Source organism: Solanum pennellii, chromosome 12 (genome assembly GCF_001406875.1).
Source record: "Solanum pennellii chromosome 12, SPENNV200".
Classification (NCBI taxonomy): Eukaryota; Viridiplantae; Streptophyta; class Magnoliopsida; order Solanales; family Solanaceae; genus Solanum; species Solanum pennellii.
Window position 1 is genome coordinate 5,413,378 of NC_028648.1, and position 25,043 is coordinate 5,438,420.

At 34.8% G+C, this 25,043-nt stretch overlaps 3 protein-coding genes across 6 annotated transcripts; 2 read left to right on the top strand and 1 right to left on the bottom strand.

Moving 5' to 3' along the window:
* The first annotated feature begins 413 nt into the window (after positions 1 to 413).
* LOC107007314 (peptidyl-prolyl cis-trans isomerase CYP37, chloroplastic) lies at positions 414 to 7,096 on the top strand. 4 transcript variants are annotated; one of them, XM_015205886.2, is made up of 13 exons: positions 414 to 644; positions 1,887 to 2,174; positions 2,281 to 2,370; positions 2,799 to 2,894; positions 3,398 to 3,505; positions 3,820 to 3,869; positions 4,223 to 4,325; positions 4,814 to 4,867; positions 6,025 to 6,183; positions 6,277 to 6,399; positions 6,497 to 6,546; positions 6,648 to 6,769; positions 6,963 to 7,096. In XM_015205886.2, the coding sequence occupies exons 1-12, from the start codon at positions 498 to 500 to the stop codon at positions 6,760 to 6,762; spliced, it is 1,383 nt and encodes a 460-aa protein (XP_015061372.1). In that variant the 5' UTR covers positions 414 to 497; the 3' UTR covers positions 6,763 to 6,769; positions 6,963 to 7,096. The 4 variants fall into 4 exon arrangements, with proteins under 4 accessions (XP_015061372.1, XP_015061371.1, XP_015061373.1 ...); XM_015205885.2 differs by lacking the exon at positions 6,963 to 7,096 and having other exon boundaries at positions 6,648 to 6,916; XM_015205887.2 differs by lacking the exon at positions 6,963 to 7,096 and having other exon boundaries at positions 415 to 644; positions 1,914 to 2,174; positions 6,648 to 6,916.
* Positions 6,921 to 7,500, bottom strand: LOC114075226. Its single transcript, XM_027913595.1, has one exon. It carries the CDS (start codon positions 7,294 to 7,296, stop codon positions 6,979 to 6,981), a length of 318 nt encoding a protein of 105 aa, XP_027769396.1. The 5' UTR covers positions 7,297 to 7,500; the 3' UTR covers positions 6,921 to 6,978.
* Positions 7,501 to 11,253: 3,753 nt separating this feature from the next.
* LOC107006637 lies at positions 11,254 to 24,758 on the top strand. The gene is made up of 14 exons (XM_015205153.2): positions 11,254 to 11,460; positions 12,710 to 13,249; positions 13,956 to 15,146; positions 15,218 to 15,545; positions 15,878 to 16,133; positions 16,218 to 16,434; positions 16,784 to 17,136; positions 17,233 to 17,769; positions 18,296 to 19,490; positions 19,642 to 19,983; positions 20,112 to 20,349; positions 20,455 to 23,120; positions 23,529 to 23,674; positions 24,249 to 24,758. The coding sequence occupies exons 1-14, from the start codon at positions 11,344 to 11,346 to the stop codon at positions 24,529 to 24,531; spliced, it is 8,409 nt and encodes a 2,802-aa protein (XP_015060639.1). The 5' UTR covers positions 11,254 to 11,343; the 3' UTR covers positions 24,532 to 24,758.
* The last annotated feature ends 285 nt before the right edge of the window (positions 24,759 to 25,043 follow it).

Sequence of the window (25,043 nt, forward strand, 5' to 3'; positions counted from 1 at the left end):
CCCAATGAAGGGTTCTATAAGAGTTTCACAAAGAAAACGTTTAAAATCATATCATCAAAATATTTATAAGTGAACCCATACGGAAAAAAAGGGAAACTTGTTTAATTCCTGAAAATTGGTCCTAAATGCTCAAGATAAACTTTATCACATATTGTCCATGATGTTCTTATAAAATATGTTTCTTTATAATCTTTTATAATTGATCAAATTAAATATATAATTTATAATAACTTTATGATATTATATTTACAATAGACGCTTTTAATTATTTTTTTTGTCAAACATGCCATCTATGTTGTTCTTACAAAATATATACTTTTACCTTTTATAATTAATTATAAATTAAATATCAATTTGACTATGTAATTATATTTGTGCAACCAGACACTATAAGTATAAAATATGAAATTTTAAAATAAGGAGAGGAGAGAGAGAGAGAGAGAGATAGGCTAGAAAGATAAAAGAGGATAGAGATAGAACCTTACAACTCTGTTTCAATGGCTTCCCCTTTATCATCTTCCATTTTCTCTCCAAATTTCACTCATTTGTACCAAAATAAAGCTTTCTTCCATAGCCATCTTCCACTTCGTTCCCCAATTTATGCTACACTCAATCGCATTGCCTCGAAGAAGAATGCTTCCATGGTTAGTTTAATTCTGCTCAAAATTTAGATATTTTCAAGTGCGAATTCTGTTAAAAATTTCATCATTCTTTTTGTGCAATGGCTTAATACATAAACAGACACTCGAACAAGCGGGCACTCCATCTTACAAAATGATCATACAAATATATTCAAAATTTATGTGTCACGTCAGCATTAGGTGTCCACGAGATACGGTGGGGACAAATTGGAGTGTTTAGTTGTTAGTTGAGATAAGTTGAAGCGTCTAGATGCATTATGCCTTGTGTCATTCATTTTAGAATTATGAATAGTTAGATTGTATGATTCTACTTATTACTCTATTTGTTTTCATTCATGTGACACGATTTTCTTTTTAATCTATCATTTTTTTCTCGTATTGAGGAACAATTTACCAATTAATGACATGATCTGTAGCTACATAAATGTGTAAGATTTGTTTTAGATCGTAAGTTTCAATTGTCTTTATTCTAACTTAAACGCGGTATATCTAGTCAAACAGAACTGTTTTCTGATATTTAGTTTGGGTAAAGAATGCTGGTTCACCTCTAAAGTTTGATCTTTTACAAGATTTAAAGGACTGTTGGATCATCAAATGTAAGACTTGCGATCATTTAGCGTGGGAGGAATCTGATTAGGAGGTAGAAATGTGGAACTCTCGTGTTGGGACAAATATTAGGAATTGGTATTCCTGTTAAAGATTTGTACCATTTCATATCTTCTCAAGTGTATGAAAATGTTCATCATTGTGAAGGTTCTAGATAAGGCACGTAGTTTTCAAAGGTAAATCAACAACTACAAACACAGTGTAATTCTACGAGTTTGGGGAGGGTAACATGTATGCAGACTTACTCCTATATTTATGGGGTAGAGAGGTTGTTACCGATCCTCGGCAACCCTCCTCCTTTATCCGGGCTTGGGACCAGCAATGTGAACGAATTCACACAGGCGGAGTTTGTTTTCAAAGGTAAACGTATCCATAAGAATAATAGAAGAAAATGCAAATTGTGACATAAGCTGTGACTTTTCTGATTTGCCTTGTGACACGAGCATAATGCATTTGAAACCATATATTGGGCTTATCTTTTCTTTTTTTGGTTATCTCGAATAGAACTGTTGAGATCTCTATGTCTCTTCGTCTCACATACATATTTGCACCTGCATAAACATCTTAATAGAGAACTCGTATTCACGATTCAATGTTGCTTCAAAGATGATCAAAATACAATATTTATAACCCTCTCAGCTCCTTGATGGGTTTTCAGTCATGCAGGAATTGACAAAGAGGCCAACTGCTCCTTCCATTTTGTCAACACATTTGGAGAGTACAGTCAAGCAATTTCAGAGTTTAATGGCGGTGATCGTTATCTTTACTGAAGTTGCATCTCCAATACCTTTGTATGGTTTGCAAGATTTGTCCATTTCTCCTGCCGAGGCTGTGCTTTATTCCCCTGAAACAAAAACTCTCCCTAGAACAGGAGAATTAGCTCTCAGAAGAGCTATCCCAGCCAACACAAATATGAAAACTATACAGGTAGTTTTATTTTGTTCTGCCTATATATTTTATATACTATTTTCCTATTTGGTAGTGTAGATAGTAAGTCATGAAGTATCTCTATTCCTTGTTTATTTTCTCGCAGGATTCTCTTGAGGATATCTCGTACTTGCTCAGGATTCCACAGCGAAAACCTTTCGGAACAATGGAGGGTAATGTGAAGAAAGCGCTTAAGGTAGTGCATGATTTTTTGTTGCAACCAAACTAGATAAAAGACACTTAAGGTTTGATCCTATAGCAAGGTAATCAAACTTCGACATGGATTTCAGCCATCTAACAATGTGTTGGATATCAGGCGATTTCCATACAGTAAAAAGAACAAAATAGTTGTTCATTTATGTGTTTTTTTTTTTCAGAAAGATACCCTGTGATACAAGGAGGATATCTTCCCTTTTGTTTTTTTCTTTTAAACTATCCATCAAACAGAGTTATATTATAGAGAATTCGAAGTCTCTAAGATGTTGACGTTGCATGCCGACTGACTAACAGATTGTTTCGTTCTGCAAATAATGAAAACACTTATAATGAAAGGATATGTAGTTATCAAACAGTCTTATTGTGTCTCTTAAAGTACATAATTCTAATGCTTCAATATCTCTTCAGATTGCAACAGATGAAAAGGCATCCATCTTGGCTAGCATCCCAGCTGAACTGAAAGAAGAGGGCTCAGTCTTGTACACATCTCTTGTAGACGGAAAGGTAACACGAGAGAACTTAGATTGTTTAGTTTAAAAGTACTTTAAGTTAGAAGACTTCATTTTAAATTCCAGGTTGTCGCAAATTTGTATATGTGTCGAGGTTCAATCTCTACTAGCTAGAGTTGAGACCCCAAAGGGAAAAAATATAAACCGGGAGCTATTACATATGTAATCCTTTGATTGATTGAACCAATATCAGTGATGACTATCTGATGAAGGAGTACATCTATTGTTGCTTTACAACATTGTTTTGCTGCAGAAGTTTGTGAAATATTATGCACTTGTGATAGTACATTTGCCGGTTTGCTTGATGATATTCCAGTAATACTCTTTATCATGATTGAATGTGTGATATGATATCAATGCAACTAGTTAGGGTCTCAAGGATTGATGTTTTGGCTATCTCACAGACTTCTTAAATTTCTTAAGCAATCATCTGAACAGATGATATCTATAAACACAAACCTTACTGCAATCAAGATGACTTTCTTATTATCTTGTCAGGGTGGATTACAGAAGCTTCTACAGTACATAAAGGATAAAGATCCAGATAAAGTATCCGTTTGTCTAGCATCTACATTGGATACTATTGCACAGCTGGAGTTGTTACAGGTATTTATGAACTCCTTTGCACATTCTTTTGTGGTGAAAAGGGGGCAAATCGGTAATGGAAAGCACAGTTACTGTGATTGAGTAGTTCACAAGAAAAAAAATGTACTTAGGTTGGAATTGTGCCCTTAGGAAATGATATTGTGCTGTGAAGAATATAGCAAAGGATAAATCTTGAAGGCAAAGACCCCGTAGCATCTTAGAATCCAAATCTCTCATGCATTACAATTTTCACAATTATACATTCTCCAGTAACACTTTCAGTGTAAAGTTTTTGATGTAGTTAACGATATCTCAAAGACATAAGCTCTCTACAGGCCCCAGGCTTATCATTTTTGTTGCCTCAGCAGTACTTGAAATACCCAAGGTAAGGGCTCTCATGATTTCTCTTCTAAATATAGCATTTCTACTGATTAAAAAGCGAGTTACTTAATGAAAAACATGTACCTACATCGATTATCAAATCCGAGGATGATTATATCTTGCATAGTAAATATGCCATTTTGATACTTATGGTGCCTTTGTATATCCAAATGTTCAGATCATGGTTTCGTATCACTTCAGCAGCAACATTATTGCATCGCTATGTAGATAAATTTGAGTTGGGCTGTTCTTTTTAAGCACCCTGTGTTCACGTTACAACAACCATGTTAAAATAACTACTTAATGATTTCTTTGAGGAAGATGGTTTGTGTTATATTCTTTTACTAAATGCGTCAGGCTCACAGGGAGAGGAATAGTTGAATTTACAGTTGAGAAAGTTGATGGTTCAGCATTTTCTCCTGAATCTGCTGGTGAAGCCAAAAGCACTGCAAAAATTCAGGTATGCTAAATCCTTTACTTGAGAGTCAGTTAAAATATCTTGCACTGATCCATTGTTCTGAACTTGAGATTAAGCATCAATCGAGACCTTTAAGTTAAGAGACTGATCCTTCTGGGAAGTTATTTGCTAATGACTTGAACCTGTCATTTGTTTGCATCTGTGATGGTCATAATCTCATGCAATAGCTTCATCGTGGAGACATTAGTGCAATTTAATCAAATCCCAGAATGGCTGTACTGTCTCTTTCTCTTTCTTTGAACTACCTGTCCTATATCGTGCATTGAGATAAAAGTGTGTTGCTTTTGTATGATGAAGTATCCCCAATTAAACATTTGTTTTGTCTTTTCTGAGGGAGTGACAATTTCTGTCGTATAATAGAGCCTGCACCAGAAGAGTTTCTAATATTCTACTATTATAACTTCTAATAATCTTCAGATTTATATTTCGTCTAACACAAAAGTATTAAACTGTATAATGACATGATGCAGGTTGTTATAGATGGGTTTTCAGCACCACTGACTGCAGGAAACTTTGCAAAACTGGTAAGGTAGTGAAATCTCACATCATCCTTGTAAATACTCATTATGCAACAAAAGAAATGACTATGCCTCGATCCCAAACTAGTTAGGGTTGGCCATATGATCCTCGATATAATTGTGGTCCATTTTGGGTCCGCTTCATTCTAATAGCAGTAAGTTGTCTTTAAGGACAGATTGGAGGATTGTAAGTATTCATCATGATATGTGAAAAATATTCAACCACCTTTAAGTGAGAGCTGAGTGCAATGTTCTTGCATTTATCTTTTTCTTGTATCATTCTGTGATCGTGTAGTCCTCAACATGTACAATGTTCAACAACCTTCAAGTGAGAACTGAGTGCAATGTTTTTGCATATATCTTTTTCTTGTATCACTCTGTGATCGTGTAGTCCTCAACATGTACTTCAGCAAAATGTAGAAACTGTTATGGTTCTTGCATCCCAAGGATGTGATCTTGAGCCTAACCCAACCTCAAATGCTACTTCACGAGGCAAGGATTTTCCAATACCATATAAGGAGGCAAACAATACCATCCTGTACCATTGGACATCTGAAGCACGTAAATATATCACGGGGTCAAATATTGGGTAAACCAAGAATTAAGAAATAAAATTTGGATCTAACTCAACTGCAAAGTCTAGATCGTGAAGTAAGGATTGTCCACGACCATACAAGGAGGAAAACAACTCAATCCCACACTGATGTGGGACTCTTAACAACTTCCTATAATTTCTCCCTTCTTTGCCCTTTGAGGATGACTTCCTACTTCCGTTAGACAAATTGATTAGACTTCAGGTACTTCTTCACATGAAGCATGTTCGACACCTAAAGGTGGCTTTTTTTTCTTTTATTTCCCACATCTTTTTTGCTGGACCTGATAACCAGTTTACTTGAAGTGCATGTGGTTATAGTTTCCTTTCCATAGCTCTAGATTATTAACTTGCCACTGTGCTAAAATATGGAAAATCATCATTGTCATGTCTTAAGGAGTTATGTTCACACAATGAGAGCATGGGAAATAATTTATGCATTTCTTGATTATGGTATACTTGCTGACTAACGATGAGTACAACTAGCGGTCTCTGATGTTTCGAGCTACTATTTCGCTCTTATCTAATTCAGTCATTTCTGTCTTGTAACAACAAATCTATAATTCTTTAGGTGGTTGATGGGGCATATGATGGAATGAAGCTAACTTGTGCAAACCAAGCAATTCTTTCGGACAGCGAGGTGGGAAAGACCACCGGGTACAGTGTTCCCTTGGAAATCAAGCCAGCCGGACAATTTGAGCCTCTTTACAGAACAACATTAAGCATTCAGGTATCCACATGTCTCATGGACAATAACAGACTGGTCTTTGGCGTTTATTTCTGTTGTGCTTGTGCTTATGGTTTATTCCTTTGGTTACGGAAGGATGGGGAGCTGCCTGTGCTTCCGTTATCCGTTTATGGTGCTGTTGCAATGGCTCATAGTGATGTATCAGATGAGAATTCATCACCAAGTCAGTTCTTCTTCTACCTTTACGATAAGAGAAATGTAAGTAGCAATCCATCGGTATAGACTATTCTTTCGTTTCTTCTTGTTATTCTTTTCTTCGCCACCTAACTTATCCAATCAATATGTTGTTTCTCAGTCTGGCTTGGGAGGATTATCATTTGATGAGGGTCAATTTTCGGTCTTCGGGTATAGTTTCTTGCGACTCTGCTATCTATGAAAACCTATCGTATCTTCAACAAATCGGTGATTGTAGTCGTTCTAACGATAACTCGTGTTATGATTCACAGATATACAACTGTTGGGAGAGATATCCTTCCTCAGATCAAAACCGGTGACATAATTCGATCTGCAAAAATGGTGGAAGGACAAGACCGCCTCGTTTTACCACCACAGGATAACTAACCTTATTATATCCTCAATTTTTTTGAATGTTCAACATGTCATTCTTCATTGCCTGTCATTTATTAGTACCCAAAAAATGGATGCTGCTTCTTGTAAAACAGAACAAATGAAAATGTTTGATTCTTGATGATAATATATTGGATATTATGGACTATAGAGTAAACAAATAAAAAAGCTGTTATATTGACTTCCTTTTGTACATTCAAGTAGATACAACTATGCTGCAGACATATTACAAAGTCGACTTGGAGTTGGTTTGAAATCCAACCATCTCAAAGTTGGTCGACGAGCTGGTGGTGTTAACGCTCTCTTTATGATCTCTTTGTTAGCTGATCCGTGAAGTTTTCGTAGACTGTAATGACTTGTTGCTGCTGTTCTCACTACTCGTCTTGTAACGTGTGGTGATGAATCTCTTCGTTGAAATCTTGGTGATGCTGGAAACTTGACACATTTCTTTTCTGGCTTGTTGTTTCTGCTAACAAGTGGTGACTTTGCAGTGATATTGGTTTCATTGGAAAGGAGATCAACCTCCATGTTGATATTCTTGTTCGAGTTTTACTCCAAACAATTCAAGACTATTGAGTGAAGGAGCTACTGGACGGAAGTTGTATCTCGAAAAATTGTGAACACAAGAGGTAAGTGTTGTTGTTCAAGAATGATATTAATAGGAAGAGAAGATGCAACTTTTTATAGTGGTGTTGGTATTTTAGACGTGTTTTGACCAATTCATTTGAGTATGAGAGACTTTGTAGTTTGTAAGCAATTTGGAATATTTTGACTTCTTTCCTGGCAAGCTTCTAGTAAGTGGTACGTAACGATCGTTCCGTTTCAATTTATTTGTCTGATTTTAACGCGATTAAATTTTGTGATGTTAAATTAAAGATAACTAGAATGTATAAAAATGCTATCTTTTTTATTTCGTGATCTTAAGTATATTATGTGGAAAATTAAAATTAAAAATTGAAAGAAAAAAAAAACAATATTTTAAAAATAAATAAATTTGAGTTTTTCATTTTTATTTTTACTCTATCTGTTCACTTTTATTTGTCATGTTGCAATTTTGGAAAGTTAATTTGACTAATTTTTAAAGTTGAATTAGATTACATTAAATCGATATATTAAACAAAATATTAAGATCTTTAAAAGCTATATGAAAAGTACTATAAATTGTAATTTTTTGCATATTAATATGATGAAAAAATATATCTTGAATATGAATTAAAGTTTTTATAATTTGATTTTAAAAATAAAAATTATGATAATTAATCGTGGACGAAAGGAGTATTTGAGAACTGATTAAAAATATTCATGGCAATAAGTGGGTAGTCCAGCAGTCATATGTTGACTTGTCAACTTTTGAATTTTTCTTCCAATTTGAATTTTGAATGTTATCTTTAACTCCAGTCTACAACTTGAATGCTGACAATTGCAAACAAGAATCGAATTTGCATAAATAATAAAATGTATAATTTATTTATTTTTAATTATTATATAAATAAAAAGGGATTAATTGACGGATAATAGAAATATCTATATTATTTATGATTTCAAAAATAATTAAAGTTAGAGTATAAGTAAAAAGTTTAAATAAACTTTTAGAAGTCCAAAAATAACAATTATTTTATCTAACTGAGGAGATCCGGATGAAGTGTCATCAAATATTATATCTGTCCTCAATAATATTTGTCCGCTTTATAAAAAAAGACATAATTTTATATTCTAATTTATTTTTATCATAATTTTATGATATAGCAAATCTAAAAATTTTATTGGTATGTTATAGCTATAGTTTGCATAATTGCGCTTCATAACAAATTTTATGATTGTTATGACTATTTTGCTATAAATATATATAAAAAAAAGTTATGATTATTTCGCTATACATATATACAAAAAAAAAAGCTATAGATATTTAGTTATACCTATACCATCTGTTTCAATATACTAAAAGAATTAGTTGTATAACTTATGTTTGTATAAATAAATTCATGAATTTAAACTTTACACGTTTTAAACCAAGAAACCATTATATTATTAAAAAATTATCAGTTTCAAAACCAAAAAATGAATCGAGAACTTTAAACATTTATAAATTTTTTAAAATCAAATAAACGATTCATGATGTTCAAATATTTTCTAGAGTTTCAAAAGCAAGGAACAAATCATGGTCTTCAAATCTTTCTAAGTTTTTCTGTATTTGCGATAGAATTATTTTTGTTCAAATTTTACCTTCGCATTAAAATATAATTATTTTCCGATTACTTTTAAATAAATAGAGGTATATAACATATGTCATACATTATAACTTGTATCTCATTTGGACAAAATAATTATCAAAGGGAAACTACAAATTTGAGTGTTTTTCTTTTTTGTAACATAATGTACGCAACAACGATGACAACATAGTATAATCTCATAAAGTGACTATGAAGAAAGTAAAATGTAAGCATATTCTATCTCTATCTAAGTAAACAAGCTATTTACGTTAGATCTTCCGATCAAGAGAAAAATCAGTCCGAAACAATATGTAGTTACAATATAATGTATGACGTTACATAGATCGTTATAAATTATACTAATATGAAATACGAGATTTACAAGAAATCATGTAAAAGGAGGATAATTTTTTTATTTTTTTCTATATCTTTCCAATATAATTCTGAATACCTCTAAAATTATGATTTAATTGAGAAATATTAATAGGTATTATGAATATAATATGGATGAAATACTATAACACCCTTCATGCTACATAACTATCAAGTCGTTCATCACTATCTAAATGAACCAAGCTCTTTAAATAAGAGAAACTTTACTAATTATTTCGAAAAGACGATTTTAAATTACAACTCGATAATCAAAAGATTAACTTTAATACCTCAACTCACTAGTTTCCTGCAATTGATAGACACTTAAAATGCTATAAACTATAGTCTTCCAAACACTAAAATTCAAGATTTTCATGTGATAAAAAATATTATGGGCTTAAACCATAGAAACAGTAACAAACATTAAAGTAGATTGTCTACGTCATATTTTTGGAGTGAGGTCCTTCTTCCAATGTGCATTTTACATTCTCAATATTAAGTACTCCCAATGAATCATGAGAAAAATTTATTGCACTAGACCAAAAATAATGTTTAAGTTCAATTAATTATTAACACTAACATATATAATTTGCTGTTAAATATGTATTTTTAGAAACAATTAATAATTTATATAAATGTTTTTAAAACTTAAAGCGATATTGAATCCAATATCAATTGTCGAACTAAGGAAACTACATAATTAGACATATTTCACTGCCATATATACTATTCCATCCGTTTCATTTGATGTGACAACATTGACAGAAGACGAAATTTTAAAAATAATGAATACTTTGAAATGTTTATCTTCAAAAGAGTAAACTTACTTTTCTCTCTCCTCATAAATATATAAGATAACTATCTTTAAAATTAAGTGGACCAACAAGGGTGAAAAATGAATTGTACCTTTAAATACTTATCATATAAGGAAATGCGATATTTTTTTTGGGACTGACCAAAAATGAAATGGTGCCACATAAAATGAGAAGGAGGGAGTATTATTATTATCTATACTTTTAAATATTACGTATCTTACTCTTAATTAATAATTATTTACATCTTTTACACTTATATACATGTATTTTTGCTACCAGATAAACAAAAATAGAAAGAGAGACGAGGAAAATTAGAGAGGGCGCGATCAAGATTTTTATGTATCCCATATATAAGAGAGAGTAGTCAAAAATTGAGCTCATGTATCAATACATGTACCTGAACATATATAAAAACACCAAAATCTGCTATAATATGTAATATACAAACTAAAGCATACGTAAGTAATTATGTCCTAAAATAATGAGATCTACGCAAGTTCATTAATAAATATTTTATTAATACTTTTGCTAATTACGGTATATACATTTATTATCACTAAAAACTATCATTATCATATCATAAACTTTACTAATATGAAAGTATATATAAACTAATCATAATTAAGTAAAATTACAATATTCAAATGTTGTTTGATCCATGATATAATATGAAACACTTTATCATTAAATTTGAAATTAAATTTATCTCTCGATATTATAATTTAATCCGCAAACCAAACTATCCCTCACTCATTTAGTGAAACTTTCATTTTTTTTTGTTGTGTAGAAGATGAAAAGACTGCCTCTTTCATTTCCCCAAAAAATCGTACACATATCTCTATAACACCTTTTCCTCTTTGTCGTACAAATAGTTTTTGTTTTGCTTGCTTCATTATATTTTCTTTCAACTTTAGAAAAAAGAAACAAAGTTAATTTGATCAACTTTTTTTATTGGTACGTACATATTGTTGAAGTTTGATTGTTTTTTTACTTCATAATGAAGACTTCCATATGTGCCTTTTCATTTATTTATTAGTTTTTTTTGAAACACTATGTATTATTACAAAATTTAATTTCAAGATTCTCTTTGTATGCAGCAATTTGGAGTACAGTGACATTTTATTTTTATATAAAAGAATAATATTATATTGTGAAGATTTATTTTGAGTGATCAAAGTATGGAAGGAAGTTGTAATTCTAGGAAAAAGAAAGGAGGACTTAAGGATGACTTCATTGATTTGGTTTTCTCATGGTCTATTCAAGATATTTTTGATGATACTCTATATCAAAATCAGGTATTTTTTTTACTTTTTTGTTTACTTATTTTGGTTTAGAATTGATCTTGAAAGAGTTATGGCTGTTTGTTTAATTTTGACTTGATACGGAATTTAAGAAAGTATATAACTTTTGAATGTTAGGATGTTTAGCTAAATATTCGTAGGATGTAATAAAATGTTTAGTAATAATACGGTCTTAAACGTTTCACGTGAAATTGTTTTTCTTTTTTAGTTTTTACAATTTCCACTTCATGGCCTGTGGTATTGTAGGCTGATTATGATAACCTACAAGCTTTTTTGCATTTTAGTATCCTATGAAGTAAAGTGATTGAGAGCCTTATTTGTCAAAATTATTTGGATGTTTTGCATTGCACTTTTTGAGTTTTTTTTTTTTGAAAAAAATCTCTTGGCCTCGAGATAGGGTAAGTCTACGTACATTCTATCCTCCATAGACTCACTTGTGTAATTACACTGTGTATGTTGTTGTTGTTTGATGTTTTGCGCAATATTTTGTTTGCAATTTGGAAAGAAGGATTTTTCCTTAGATGTTATATGTTCCTCATGAAGTTGCATCAGTCTCTTGTTGCTTTGTACTCTAAAAACATATGTTTCCCTATGATATTCTTGATGTGTTTGGTCGTATGAAGGAAAATGTTTTTCACAAAAATATAGATTTATTTGGAAATGTTTTGTTTTTGGGAAGTAAGTGATTTTCTTACTTATTTTTGTCGTGTAAGTAGAAAATATTATTTCAAAAGTACTTGTGTATAATCTAATTAAACACCATAGAGAATGAGGGTGGTTTCTCATTTTTACGTGTTAGAGTCCCACATTGGCTGATGAATGAACTAGTGGTCTTCTTATATGAGATTTGGAAATCGTCTTTTCATGAGCTAGCTTTTGGGGATGAGTTAGGCTCATGTGTCATCTTTACATGTATCAGAGTCTATGTATATGGACTTGGTAAATTCTTCCCTCATGAGTTGACTTTTGAGGTTGAGTTAGGTCCAAGGGTCACATTTTCTCCATACCTAACACACACCCTAATGTTTTCCGACTTTTAAAGTTCTCCTTTTTCTTTGAAATATTTGATTGCTTTAAAGCTGTAAGGAGAAAATGAGTTGCTTGTTTACTCCCATGTAAAGCATTTTGGCCTTAAACAAGATATATATTATTGCTGTTAACTAGTTGATGAAATGCATGGCTTCCCACAATGCCAGAACAAGTTACTTGTTTCTTAATTAGTTGAAAGTTTCCTGTTTTGTAGGTGGAGAAGATTCCAATGTCATTTGAATCAGTGGATCATTACTTGGAATCGTTTCACTACTCGTTACTTGAAGAAATACGAGCTGATATTAGTGCTTCTTTGGAAGTCATAGACAAAGCACCTTTTGGTGAATTGATCTCCTTTGATGAGAACCCACTTGGATCACTCTTTTTTAAAGTTCAGGTTGACTATTGGAGGAAACTATCTGGTGACAGAAAGGAGCCTTATCGAACATTGCCTGGAGATATTATCATTATATCAGATGCTAAACCTGAAACTGCTTCTGACCTGCTACGGTTCGGATGGAACTGGACATTTGCATTTGTAACGAGAGTCAATAATGGTGAGAATGATGATTCAAATGCATCCACTAGTTTTACAGTCAAAGTTGCTAGAGATATTGCGATTTCTGAGAGAAAGCAGAAATCTTTGTATATAGTGTATTTGGTAAATGTGCTACCGTTTAAGAGAGTATGGAGTGCACTGAGGATGAGAAAGAATTTGAACCTTATTGAGAAAGTTCTGTGCAGTGAGAATGAGGTAAGTAATCTTACTGATTTACGTCCTTTTAGAAGCATCATCTAGAGTCTCCCTGCCTTTTAAAGTACTATATACATCCTAGATAATCAAAAAACGTGATATCCCTTATTTTTATATATGTTGCTCGGGATCTTTAAAAATGCTTCCGAGTGCATGTTGGATCCTCCAAAGGTCATTTTTGAAGGATCTAACATGGGCATGACACTTTTAGAGAGTCTGAGCAAAATAGGTTCTGATATTTGGCTGCAATAATAAAGTACAATATGTTAGTACCTTTTAGATGCCTCGTAGGTGTGAAGTAATCGATGAGATTATGCTTCAAGTTAATGTGTGATGGTCATCTTATTTCTCAAGTGTGACTTTAAAAAATACATAACAGAGATGACATTAGCATTCTTTTAGAAATGAAAGACAAAAATGGCAGTGTATGTACGCTTATAAAAGTTACGTGGTTCTACTGATAATATTACTGTAATGCTAAGTAATATTAATCTTCTTCGATTTACAACAGTTGTATGATACCTTTTAATAAGTTTCATCTTTTTATTGATGGTTAGTTTTCAAATTTGTGTTTTTTCTAAGAAATGTAATGTAGATTCACTGGTCTCGTGTCAGAAATGACCGACCTTTCTTGCATTTTTCCTTTTACCAGTATTTGTCTCACTTAGTTCATTTTGAGAATGAAAAGGCATTTGTTTGTGTGCAGAAACAGGATGAGGATAAATGTGATGTTTGTTCTGCATCTATTAATGATGGACTAGCTGGAGAAGTTAATGATCTTCTGTCTAAGTTGAATGATTCGCAGGCTGAGGCAATCTTGACCTCTATTGATTCGTTGAAGTGTCGTCACAAGCCTTCAGTTGAACTCATATGGGGACCACCTGGTACAGGAAAGACCAAGACTATGAGTGTCATGCTCTTCATACTATCGAAAATGAAGTACAGAATTCTCACTTGTGCCCCAACCAATGTAGCAATAACACAAGTGGCTTCGCGGTTAGTTAAACTGATCAGTGAGTCATTTAACAGTCCTTCAGCAGAAGTTGATATTTGTCCTCTGGGTGATATTCTCTTGTTAGGGAATAAGGACCGGCTGAAAGTTGGTCAAGATATTGAGGAGATTTTCCTTGATTATCGTGTTGATAGGTTGGTGGAGTGCCTCGTACCCGTGACTGGTTGGAAACACTGTATAAGTTCCACGAGCGGGTTTCTGGAGGATTGTATTTCTCAGTATAACATATATGTTGACAATGAATTGATCAAACTGAAGGAGCTTTCTGATCAAGAGGAAGCTCGGAAGGAAAAAGAAAAGATCAGCTCATTGATTGATTTCGTCAAATCCCGGTTCAAATCTACAGCTTCGTCTTTGAGAAGATGCTTGCTTACATTCTGTACTCATCTACCATTATATTTTATTCGGGAGGAGAATTTTGAAAAAATGCTACGCCTTATGTCCCTACTTGATTGTTTGGAGGGAATGTTATTTCAAGACTATCTTGGCTCTAAAGATGTTGAGGAACTCTTTTCTTGTCAACAACCAATTGAAGTCTCTTCCGACGCACTTTTGGATGAGTGGTCCTTACCTTGTTTAAGAAGCCAGTGCCTTGTTCTTCTAAAAGATGTTTGTCAATCTCTTGGAGAACTGAGTCTTCCTCGTGCAATGAGCAAGGAGTCGATTAGGGAGTTCTGTATACAAAAGGCTTCCTTGGTTTTCTGCACGGCTTCAAGTTCGTATAAGCTTCATCCAATTGATATAAAACCATTTGACTTGTTAATTGTTGATGAAGCTGCCCAGTTGAAGGAGTGCGAATCTGTCATACCCTTTCAACTACCAGGTCTGAGGCATACCGTGTTGATGGGCGATGAGTGTCAACTGCCCGCAGCAGTCAGGAGTCAAGTAAGTTTGCTGCCTTTCTTGTGTGCAATTTAAAGGAATTGCAAGTTCAACTGATATTTGTTACTCTACAGGTTTCTGAAGAAGCTGGGTTTGGAAGGAGCCTTTTTGAAAGACTCAGTTCTCTGGGTCATTCAAGACACTTGCTTAACATACAGTACCGAATGCATCCAACAATTAGCCAATTTCCAAATTCAAGTTTCTATAATAAGCAAATTTGTGATGCCCCTGATGTAAAACATAAAGCATATGAGAAAAGGTATCTTCCAGGAAGATGTTTTGGCCCATATTCCTTTATAAATGTTCCGTTGGGTAAAGAAGAAATGGATGACGTTGGACATAGCCGAAGGAATATGATTGAGGTGGCTTTGGTGATGAAGATAGTGCACAACTTATATAAAGGTACAATTTTATGGTTAGAATTTTTCCTAAATTGCTCTTTTGTCTTTTCCCTTGAAATCAACATTACTATTTTTCTTGTTCAAAAGATAATGTAAGATGGTACTGGTAGGTTTATGGGGTATTGAAGGGAATGATTTAATCCCAAAAGTGGAAAAAAAATAAGCAAGTGTATTGTGCATGAGGTATCCTTAAACTGTATTTCTTCACCGGCCACCTGAGTCATACATAGGCTGATGAATGAATTGTCGGTTTTGCATGAGTGGGAGGTTCTTTGTAGCTTAAATGCTTTTCCAGTTTTTTTATTATAGTTTGTGTTATCTTCTTCTATACAGGTTGGGGTGGCTCTAGGAAGAAACTCAGCGTTGGTGTTATATCACCTTATGCTGCACAAGTTTTAGCTATAAAAGGTAAACTTGAGCAGAGGTATGATAACCTTGAGGGTTTTGAAGTTAAGGTGAAGTCAGTAGATGGATTTCAGGGAGGGGAGGAAGATATTATTATAATATCTACAGTGAGATCTAATTTAGGCGGATCAATCGGTTTCTTGTCTAGTCTTCAAAGGGCTAATGTTGCTTTGACCAGGGCTCGGTATGGATCAATCTTTGTCGCTGTTTCATCACATCTGGATCTTTATTCTTCTATGCTGACATTTCAGGGTTTTATTCTTGGTAGGCACTGTCTATGGATTCTTGGCAATGAGCAAACATTACTTAATAGCAACTCTGTCTGGGAAGCATTAGTGCTCGACGCCAAGGAACGTCAATGCTTCTTTCATGCTGCTGAAGACAATGACTTGAGGACAACAATTTTAAATCTTAAGAAAGAATATGATCAGCTGGATGATTTACTTAATGCCGAGAGTGTTCTGTTCAAATGTCAAAGATGGAAGGTACATCTTGTGCTTTAGTTCTCGTGCTTTGTAAATTTTACAATTGTGTCATGTAGATATAATCCGAAGATTGCATATGGCTGTTTTATGTTAAACTTTTGATACATTAATGAGTCATGCATGCTGTTTTTCTTATGGTTTACTTCCTTATTTGGAACAGTTATGTTTCACTTCTAAAGTGTCGTCTTGCATTAGCATTACCTGCTGCACCTATAATTCTGTTTTTGTGTTCTACTTGCATCAGTTATTGTCAATGCAAGCATCTGGCTTTGTCCATTTTATATGTTTGTTCTTTCTTAGTATCGGCTTCACTCATTGTTGGTGAATCGTCTTCCACATTGTTGCTCAGGTACTCTTCAGTGACAATTTTAGAAAGTCATTTGTGAAGCTAACGTCCTCCCGCTTGAGGAAGTCTGTGATAACTCTTCTGGTTAAGCTGGCCAGTGGATGGCGTCCCAAGAGAAAGAGTGTGGATACAATTTCTGAGAGCTCATCCCAAATTGTAAAAAAATTTAAGGTTGAAGGACGGTATGTCGTTTGCTCTGTTGATATTCAGAAGGAATCCACCTATACTCAAGTGCTGAGGGTTTGGGATATATTGCCCTTAGAGGAGGTTGGAAAGTTGTTGGAACGTCTTGATAACATATTTTCAATGTACACTGATGAATTCATTAAGCTTTGCAAGGAGAAGTATCTTGAGGGGTAATCTAATTCTTTTGTGCTCTGTAGATTCAAGTATTGCGCTGAACGACAATTGCTTCATGTAAATTTTATTTTAACCTTCTCATGTTTGTACAGGAACTTGGAAGTTCCGAAGATTTGGAAGCTTTGTCGTGAGATAAGTCAGTATAAAAGCATTTCTAGTGAGAGTCAATTGAATCGTGAATCAACTGGTGTGGAAGATGGTAGAAGTTGCGTTGAACATTCAAGAGTCAGCGAAAGCTTGTTATTGATGAAGTTTTACTCATTATCATCTGGCGTTGTCAATCATTTGCTCTCTGATCAGCATGGTGAAGCATTAGATCTCCCTTTTGAAGTTACTAATGAAGAGAGGGAGATAATCCAATTTAGTAGAAGCAGTTTCATCCTCGGTCGCTCAGGCACGGGGAAAACTACAGTTTTGACCATGAAGTTATTGCAAAAGGAGCAACAGCATCACAATTCTGTTGAAGGATTAAATAAAGCAGGGAAAGAAGTAAATCGATTCGAAGGGGAAGCAGATGAGGATAATCAATGTGTAGAGGAGGCTAGCAGGGAAACCCTTCGCCAACTTTTCGTGACTGTTAGTCCGAAACTTTGTTATGCTGTCAAACAGCAGATTTCTCAGTTGAAAAGGTAAGTACCAATCTTGTTGTGTGAGTTTACTGGAGCTGCTTGCTGTAATGTCGGCTAGTTAAACGTCAGGTGTTAGTTCATTTATCCTATCTGAATTATAGATACTCGTAATATTCCAAGACATAAGCATTATGCAGTGCTACCTTTTACTTTTTGAACATCTTCTGCTGCTTGAACTTTCTAAATCTTTTATTGTCATAAAGAAATTTACAACCTAGAAAAGTACGTGTTCTTAATCTTTACCACCACTTAATATTTGCATTTCCGAATTACTTTCATCTGTATATAAACAAGTAAAAAAGGAACATGGGGAGGTAGTTAAGGTATTCACATGATAACAACTCCTTCCATAAAATTAAAAATATGGTGAGCTAGTTTAAATAATTTGTAGCTGATGGAGTCGTAGGTTTCCATAAAATTAGTTCAGACATGTTTTTCATCAAATATAGTTTGTGTTGTGGCTACGAACTTCCAACTAAGTTTTCATATTTATCCAATTTAGAGGTGTGCATTCTTAATTTTGCAGCTTTGCTTGTGGCGGAAGTTTCTCAGCAGAAAACAGCTTGCATGAAATTGATGATTTGGATGGAACGACACAGTTTAGAGATCTACCGAACTCTTTTATTGACATTCCTTACATGAAATACCCTCTTGTGATCACATTTCACAAGTTCTTATTGATGCTTGATGGAACAATCGGTTCTTCCTACTTTGATAGGTTCCATTTGAAGTGGGACCTGTTTGAAGACAGAAGTTTGAGGTCAGCTGCTTTAAGATCCTTCATAAGAGAGAAGGAGGTCAACTACGAATGCTTCTGTAGCTCGTATTGGCCTCACTTCAGTACTGTGTTGACGAAAAATCTTGATCATTCAAGGGTGTTTACCGAAATTTTTTCTTATATAAAAGGAGGATTAAAATCAGGAGATTTTCATGATGGTAAACTTAGCAAAGAGGCTTATATTTCAATGTCCGAAAATCGAGTCTCTTCGATAAGTGCAGAAAAACGAGAGAGAATATATGGTATTTTTCAGGATTATGAAAAGATGAAGATGGAGCGTGGTGAATATGACATAGCTGATTTGGTTAATGATCTTCATAGTCGGCTAAAATATCAGCATCTCGATGGTGACAAAGTAGATTTTGTGTATATTGATGAAGTTCAAGATCTCACAATGAGACAGATAGCGTTGTTCCAATATATTTGTAGAAATGTCGAAGAAGGCTTTGCTTTCTCTGGTGATACAGCACAAACAATTGCTAGGGGGATAGATTTCAGGTTTGAAGACATTAGGAATCTATTCTATACCGAGTTTGTCATGGATTCAAACGGTGATGAAGTTGCCCTTCGAAAAGACAAGGGACATCTATCACCTGTTTTTCAGTTGCTTCAGAACTTTCGGACACATGCCGGTGTACTCAAACTAGCACAGAGTGTAGTTGATTTGCTTTGTCATTATTTCCCTCACTCTGTTGATTTCTTGAAACCCGAAACAAGTCTTATTTATGGTGAGGCTCCGGTATTATTGAAGCCCGGAGCTGACGAGAATGCAATTCTAACTATTTTCGGGAATACTGGAAGTACTGGAGAAAAAATGATAGGTTTTGGTGCAGAGCAGGTAATCTTAGTGCGGGATGAATCTGCGAAGAAGGAAATCTCCGATTATATTGGAAGGCAAGCACTTATTTTGACTATTGTTGAATGCAAGGGTTTGGAATTTCAGGCAAGTCTAAATTTGCTTAATTATAATTTTTCGGATTTCAAATGTTAGTATCAATTAAATGTGTTTTCTGCTTAATGATATTTAATATACTGGTTGATAGCTTTACCCGCTTTACCCGTATCATCTTATTTCCTTCGTTGATCTTTTGCAGGATGTACTGCTGTACAATTTTTTTGGGTCTTCGCCACTTAGAAATCAGTGGAGAGTGGTATATGAGTTTATGAAAGGAAAAGTTGTAGTAGATATATCATTCCCAAATTTCTGCGAAGAACGACATAGTCTATTGTGTTCTGAACTAAAACAGCTTTATGTTGCCATCACTCGAACAAGACAAAGGTTATGGATTTGTGAGAGTGTCGAAGAATTTTCCAAGCCTATGTTTGACTACTGGAGAGGATTGTGTCTAGTGGAAACAAGAGAGATAGATGATTCACTTGCACAAGCAATGCAAACTTCTAGCACTCCGGAGGAGTGGAAGTCGAGGGGAGTGAAGGTCGGTCTAGTTGATTTGCCTCGTCTTGTTTCTATTAACATATTCATTTGATCAAATCTCACTCTTGTGTTGCTTTACATCTGAGTGTTAATTGGTTCGTGATAAAGTGCTTTGATGTTATCATGCAGCTCTTTTGGGAAAAGAATTATGAGATGGCAATCATGTGCTTTGAAAAAGCAGGAGAAAGGAATTGGGAGAAAATGGCAAAGGCAGCTGGATTCAGGGCATCTGCTGAGCGAATTCGTGATTCGAATTCCAAAGAGTCATGCACCTACCTACGCCAAGCTGCTGAAATTTTTGACTCGATTGGAAGGTTCGAGGCAGCTGCAGAATGTTTTTATGATTTGAGGGAGTATGAACGGGCAGGTAACATTTGGTGTTTACTTTCTCAAGAGTTCCTTCCTTGCTATGCATTAGGGTAAACTTACATCATGACTAAATGGTCTTGTTTTTTGCAAAACTTATTCGCAGGACAAATTTATTTGGAGAAGTGTGGAAAACCTGAGCTGATTAAAGCCGCCGAGTGTTTTGCACTGGCTGGATGCTATGAGCAGGCTGCCAGAGTTTATGCAAAAGGCAGTCATTTCTCGGAGTGCTTATCAGTTTGCACCAAAGGGAAGTGTTTTGACTTGGGCTTGCAATATGTTGAGTACTGGAAACACGATGCTGCTCAGTGTAGTACAGTGGGGGAAAGAGAAACTGAAATTGACAAAATGGAGGAGGAGTTCCTGAGCAATTGCGCATTACATTATTTTGAGATCAATGACCGAGTTTCCATGATGAGATTTGTGAAAGCATTCCCTAAAATTGACATGAAACGTAATTTGTTGAAGTCTCTGGGGTGTCTTGATGAGCTGCTGTTGTTAGAAGAAGAGTTAGGGAACTTCACTGAAGCTGCAGAAATTGCCCGACTGGAAGGGAATATTCTTCGTGAAGCGGATATAACAACGAAGAATGGAGATTTTGACAAGGCATCGTCACTTGTTCTTCTTTATGTTCTCTCCAAGTCTCTGTGGATCTCAGGAGGTAAAGGTTGGCCTTTGAAGTCATTTTCAGAAAAGAAGGAACTTTTGGAGAAGGCCATGTCGATTGCAATGCATGGATCCAAATCTGAAACCACAGGCACTGTGGTAAAAGTTTTATCAAACGAGTCAAGTGATTGGTCTAGCTTGAAGCACGTTTATGTCGCGTCTCAGAAATGTAACAGTCCAATCGGTGAAATTTTGAGTTGTAGAAAAATACTGGATGTTCATTGTGAAACTAACGTTGCAAAGTATATTTGGGATGATCATTTATCAGCCAACGTGATGAGTTCAGAAGAATTGCTTTTATGCAGCCAAGTCAGTGTGAGGACACTGCTTCACTTTTGGAATTTGTGGAAGAAGATTATCTTTGATCTAATAGAATCTCTCCAGGGCCTTGAGATTGAAAACTTCGGAAAGTATAACAGCTTATGTAATTTCTGCGTAAATTACTTTGGTGCTAGGCAGCAATTGAATGATCTTAATGTTACATATGCACTGTTGCATCCTGCTGCTGAATGGGTGAAAAAAATTCACCAAAGCTTCATCCGACGGAGCAAAAAGATTGTATTAGTTGATGCTCGGGATTTTATATATGCTGCTCGACAACATTGGCATACTGAATTACTTATTGTTGGCTTGAAGGTTCTGGATACTCTTGAGTCAATCTATAAGTCGGCTGCAACTTCAGAGTCTCATTTCCGACAAAGCATGTGCCTTCTAAACATATATGATATTGCAAAATTTGCAAGTGAGGCGAAGGAGCTTGATTCTAAGAGTTTTCAGTGGAGACTGAGGAATTTCTTGACACTGTCTACGGAATACATTGATAAAGCCTTCCCTCTTGATCCTCGACAATCATTGATGGAGAATATGATTTCTCTAAGGAGAACTGAGCTTTCCCGTGACTTGTTGCAAGAATTCATCCATCAAGATATTATTAACACCAGAGATGTTCTGAGCTATGGACAGATTGGAAGAGTGATGAACATATGGCTTGGCTCCGGAAAACTATCTGAAGATTTGTACAAGAAAATTGTTGGAAGAGATCTACCAGAATCGTGGAGATCATTCATGGAAACTCTCAGATGCATTAGAGTGACAAAAATGGAAGAATCTCAATCAGGCAATGCTTGTGAAGGCAAAATTTCCGAGTCTCGTTCAGCTATAGATACTGTTCCAAGTGAAGTAACAGAGGTTAAATTAGTTGAGAAATTTTATGAAGCATTACAAGATACCTATAGTGTGAACTGGATCAGATTAAGTGACTATATCTCCCCTAGTTGTTTCTTGTATCTTGTAGAGCGCTTTTTGATTTTGGTGTCACAGTCTAAAGGGTTCTTTTTCACCACGAAATCATCATTGGTGGAATGGCTTATTTCCGAGCAGTCTGAGGTCCTACACACTTCCAAGGTTGCTATAAACCAACTGTCTTTGGAAAAGTTCTATCATTTTGTTCTTATTATGGTACAACAATTCCTTTCTGATAAAGGCAGTACAGCTCTTTGGATTACACGATCGAGGATAAATTTTGATGCATACTACAAGATATTGGTTATGAGATTGGTTGTTGTTCTATGCTTGCTGTGTGTGAACAGTGGGAAATACTATGATGTTCTTTCCGTTGTGCTCAGAAACAACGATGTTAGGAACCAGCTTCCGAAGTATTTCTATGGCATTCTTTTTCCATGTTTGAAGCGGAAGTACTTCCATATAAGTGAAATCGGGGAAGCATTTAAAATTGCAGGAGATCCTCTTTTGTGTGTTAACCTGTGTGAGAATACCAGCAGAGAACTTCCTAATGTCATTCATGTGCAGTTGGGAACAAACTGCAATATAGAAGACATTTTTGACTTGCTGTTTCCTGCTAGAAATGAGTCACAAGCTCCTAATTCCACAGTTTCGGAAGTCATGACTAATCCGGACGCTACTTCTTCCTCGGATTGTTCTGACCAACCAAAGATTTTGACTGTGTCATGTTCTGAAGTATCTCCTCCGTCCAAGCAGAATCTGCAACAAGTGAATTGGGACTTGTTTAAAGAAGTATCTGATTTTTTGAAGCTTATTGGCAGTGGAAACGATGGAACCACCTCGACTGTCGCTCAGAAGATAAAGGTAATCCTATCTCTTTTAATTATAACTTGTAAAGGTGTCTGCTAGGTGAGGAATGAATTATTACAGTACTATTAGGAATAATACATAAATAGACACTCAACCTGGCCTTAAATGGCAAGTAAAGAACTCCAACTTCGAGAGTGTACATCTAAACACCTCAACTCAAACTTGATTCCACTGTCAGTTGAACACTCAACTTACAAAATGGTAATCTACATGTGCATCTCCAAAATTTATGTGTCACGTCAGTGTCAGGTGTCCATGAGACATAGTGGGAAAGAGTTGGAATGTTAACTTGTTAGTTTGGACTTGTGACTGAGTTAAGGTCTCTAAACGTGGCAGAGGTCAAGTTTGAGTGTCTGTTTATAAAATATTATTATTAAGGCACTAAACTTATTGTTCTTTTAGGAGGAAATAAATATGCACATAAAGTTTTTGACTGCTGCCATTACTCTGCCTGAGCTGAAGAAGCCTGACGCTGGCGAGGACATGGCTGAGGAAGTGCAAAGTATGCTTCAGGAGCTGCAACAGCTCCATTCATTTTTGGATACGAGGTATGATGCTTTCTTACCATACTTTTTATTAGTTAATGATATTCTCATAATGCCCCCTCACTTGCGGGCCTGATTCCTTTTTCATGGGTCAAGCACGTGGAAATTCTTTTTAGTTTGGTTGGCACGGTGATTCGATCTCAGGATCTCTGCATACTCTGATACCATGTTGTAGTGTGTGACCATCTCATCTAAAATCTTAAGCTAATAGAGAGAGCACACTTTTTATTAGTTAATGATATTTTCAGCAGTACACTCCCAAAATTGTTTAGGACGTTCAAAATATTATCTATTCTTGATGTAATTAATCCTTTCTTGAGCCTCTCTATTATAGTAACGTCCCATTGGAAACATCTCTACCGCCACAAGGTAGGGATAAGACTGCATACGTACCACCGTCCCTAGACCCCACTTGTGTGATTACATTGATATGTCATTGTTGTTATCCTATTAACAAATGTTTTGTTTCAACTACTTTTTGCATAGCACATACTTCTTGATAGTTCAGCTCGTCGTCATGCTTTCTCTCTTTTTGGTATAAAAACTCTTGATGAATTGTTGCATTGTTGCTATACAGTAATTTGGAAGTAGCAAAAGGTGAACAACTATTGAAGAGCTTGTTGTCAAAAAAGTCCAAGATTGAAGCTTTATTAAGTCAATGTATTGTATCAACAACATTGAAGGATTCATGTGAGGAACAAGGTGGTAATACAGTGTGTGTTGAAGATGAAAAGATTGAGTCACCGTCTATCGCGGCCTATTGTGAAAGCAGTAGTAACAAGGCTACTGAAAAGAAGCAGACAAAGGGGAAGGCCAAGGCCAAGTCCAAAAAATCTAGAAAGGGAAAAGGAAAAAAGTAGTATAGACTATGCATTATTCTTGTTGCTTTGAATGCAAGGAATTAAGGTGAAGTGAACTGTCTTGTATGTTCTTTTTTTGTGTGTGTGTGTGTTATAAATATGATATGGGCTGTGATTTACTCAAATGTCTTTTTTAGGTTGCTAATGTTTTTACTTGTATATTGTTCAATCTCACCGATAAAACATTAGCTTGTCATCTATATATGGTCTAATATTTTCTCATAAGATATTCAGTTTACTCAAAAAAATTTATAATTTGCGAGAGATTGTTTTATCGTAATATCAAGATAATATATTCTTAAGATTCATTTAGTTGTAGTATATATTGTACTTAGGAAAGAGGACTAATGCATGTGTAGCCTAGTCCTAGTTCTAGTCTAGTTGGAAGTATCATAAAACTCTTATGTATACTTGTGATACTTTTTTTATAAAAAAAAAAAAATACATAAATTTTATAGTTTTAATATAAAATTACAATTTATCTCTAATAAATTTTTAGTGCATAAATCATA

What these genes read in the sequence shown, in the direction of transcription:
- LOC107006637 (XM_015205153.2), top strand. Translation starts at nt 11,344, where the DNA reads ATGGAAGGAAGTTGTAATTCTAGGAAAAAGAAAGGAGGACTTAAGGAT. An exon ending in AAGGAGAAGTATCTTGAGGG is followed by an intron (nt 17,137 to 17,232) that starts GTAATCTAATTC and finishes ATGTTTGTACAG; the next exon opens with GAACTTGGAAGTTCCGAAGA. An exon ending in GCAAGGGTTTGGAATTTCAG is followed by an intron (nt 19,491 to 19,641) that starts GCAAGTCTAAAT and finishes GATCTTTTGCAG; the next exon opens with GATGTACTGCTGTACAATTT.
- LOC114075226 (XM_027913595.1), bottom strand. Translation starts at nt 7,296, where the DNA reads ATGGAGGTTGATCTCCTTTCCAATGAAACCAATATCACTGCAAAGTCA.
- LOC107007314 (XM_015205886.2), top strand. Translation starts at nt 498, where the DNA reads ATGGCTTCCCCTTTATCATCTTCCATTTTCTCTCCAAATTTCACTCAT. An exon ending in GAACAACATTAAGCATTCAG is followed by an intron (nt 6,184 to 6,276) that starts GTATCCACATGT and finishes TGGTTACGGAAG; the next exon opens with GATGGGGAGCTGCCTGTGCT. An exon ending in ACCTTTACGATAAGAGAAAT is followed by an intron (nt 6,400 to 6,496) that starts GTAAGTAGCAAT and finishes GTTGTTTCTCAG; the next exon opens with TCTGGCTTGGGAGGATTATC.